The following is a 1,868-nucleotide window of genomic DNA, read 5'->3' as shown; positions in this document are numbered from 1 at the left end:
TGGTTGAGAGGATGCGCGCTCCAACCAACTGAGCCATCTGGGAGCTCAGGGGCAGCTCAGCTCAAGGTGCCATGTTCAATCTTAGTTGCAGGGGGCGCTGCCCACCTTCCCTTGCAGGACTTGAAGAATCGAACTGGCAACCTTGTGGTTGAGAGCCCACTGGCCCATGTGGGAATCGAACCAGCAGCCTTCGGAGTTAGGAGCATGGAGCTCTAACTGCCTGAGCCACCTGGCCGGCCCCTGAAAATTTTTATTATGAGTTTTACTTTGCTATAAGTGTAGTGGGACATCACTGAAGGATTTTAAACAAGGAAATGGTATGACCTGATTTTCACTATAAAATGATTACTCTGGCTGAACAAATAGTTGGGACACCTAGAATTCTATAGTAAACAAGGCAAAAGATGAAGATGGCTAAAAATAGTGGTAGCTGCAGCCCAGAGGCGGGGTGGGAGCCCACTGGCTTAGCTTTCCACCTTCTTCCTCTGCTTTCTGCTCCCTGCCCCCACCACCCACTGCTGCCCCCTCCCCCAGAGCTGGAGAGCTCCCCAGGAGCCTCAGGTGGTGAGTACTTACTCTGCTGGGACGCAGAAGAGTAAAACATATGCCTCTCAAGTTCAAGCGCTACTTAAGTGAGGATGTCACTGGTTCTGTGAAAAGTGAAAGGAGAAATCCTTTGGAAGATGATTCAGAGGCAGAAGCGGACTTTTTTTTTCTAAGGGGACCATCGGGGCCGGGATTTGGACCTAGAAATGGTAAAATGAAGCATGTTCAGAATCAGGTGGATGAAGTTATTGATGTCATGAAAGAAATTATTACAAAAGTGACAGAGAGAGGGGAGAGACTACATGAACTACAGGACAAGTCAGAAAGCTTATCGGATAATACTTTTAGCAACAGATCCAAACAACTTCGAAGGCAAATGTGGTGGCACGGATGCAAAATAAAAGCCATCGTGGCTTTGGTGGCTGCTACTCTTTTGTTGGTGATTCTCATTCTTATAGTTGTGAAACACTGTACTTGATTTGATGACAGATGTCGTCATTAAACAAAATCTGGGGTAATAATAAAAGACTGCTGCATAATTTAAATGAAACCCATGTATATAACTTTCAAAACTTCTTTTTCAAGAAACTAAGAGGCATGTATCATTTCAAATTGGAGCATTGAGAATGTCCGTTATTTTCTTCCCTTCTAGCAAAATGTGCTTTTAATAGTTATGTTTAAGGCAAAGACAACCGGCCTCTGTTTTGCTATATTCCAAGGATCTAATTTGAAACTAGATACTTGCCAGTTCATTATTTGTGTCTATAGTTAAACACGAATAACGATATTTCATACTGTTATTTTAATGGCATAAGGACTTGCATTCTTGCAGTAAGTTGGGGGTTAGAAGCCCACGTAGAGTACCAGATCATTATGCTAAAAGAGATGCAGAACCATTCCATCAGTATTTGCAAGATTCTTCTCACATTGCAATTGCTTTGCAAGCAATTTCTTCTACATGTTTATGGGTGGAAGAAAAGCTAAGTGTTGTAAATATTGCTGCCTTCAGCTATAACTAAAAACATTCCAGTAAACCTATTTTTGATTGTATAAGGGAATGTATAGTAATTTTTTGGCATTTGAATCATGGAAATGGGAAATGTAAACACTGTGAAAAGCGTTGTATAGAACCATAAAAATGGAGATAATAAAATTATTGGAGGACGTCCTTGGAGTTTTTGAAAATGACCAACGTCGAGCCACAAGTCATGGTCCAGACTCTTCAGTTAGCCTCCAATAAGAAGGGACCAGTCCTAATGTGAGTAAATGACATCCACACATAACTCATTCCCTACTTTTATGTGCACTAATAGCTTTCCCCT

General features: G+C 41.9%; 1 protein-coding gene across 1 annotated transcript; it reads left to right on the top strand.

Annotated features, from left to right (window-relative positions):
• Positions 1–604: 604 nt before the first annotated feature.
• LOC308507613 (vesicle-associated membrane protein 4-like) lies at positions 605–1,024 on the top strand (the record flags this gene model as incomplete). Its single annotated transcript, XM_081072819.1, has 1 exon — positions 605–1,024. One exon carries the CDS (start codon positions 605–607, stop codon positions 1,022–1,024), a length of 420 nt encoding a protein of 139 aa, XP_080928945.1.
• Positions 1,025–1,868: the final 844 nt, after the last annotated feature.

This window comes from Rhinolophus hipposideros (assembly GCF_964194185.1).
Source record: "Rhinolophus hipposideros genome assembly, chromosome: 14".
Classification (NCBI taxonomy): Eukaryota; Metazoa; Chordata; class Mammalia; order Chiroptera; family Rhinolophidae; genus Rhinolophus; species Rhinolophus hipposideros.
This window is presented reverse-complemented; position numbering and strand designations above follow the sequence as displayed.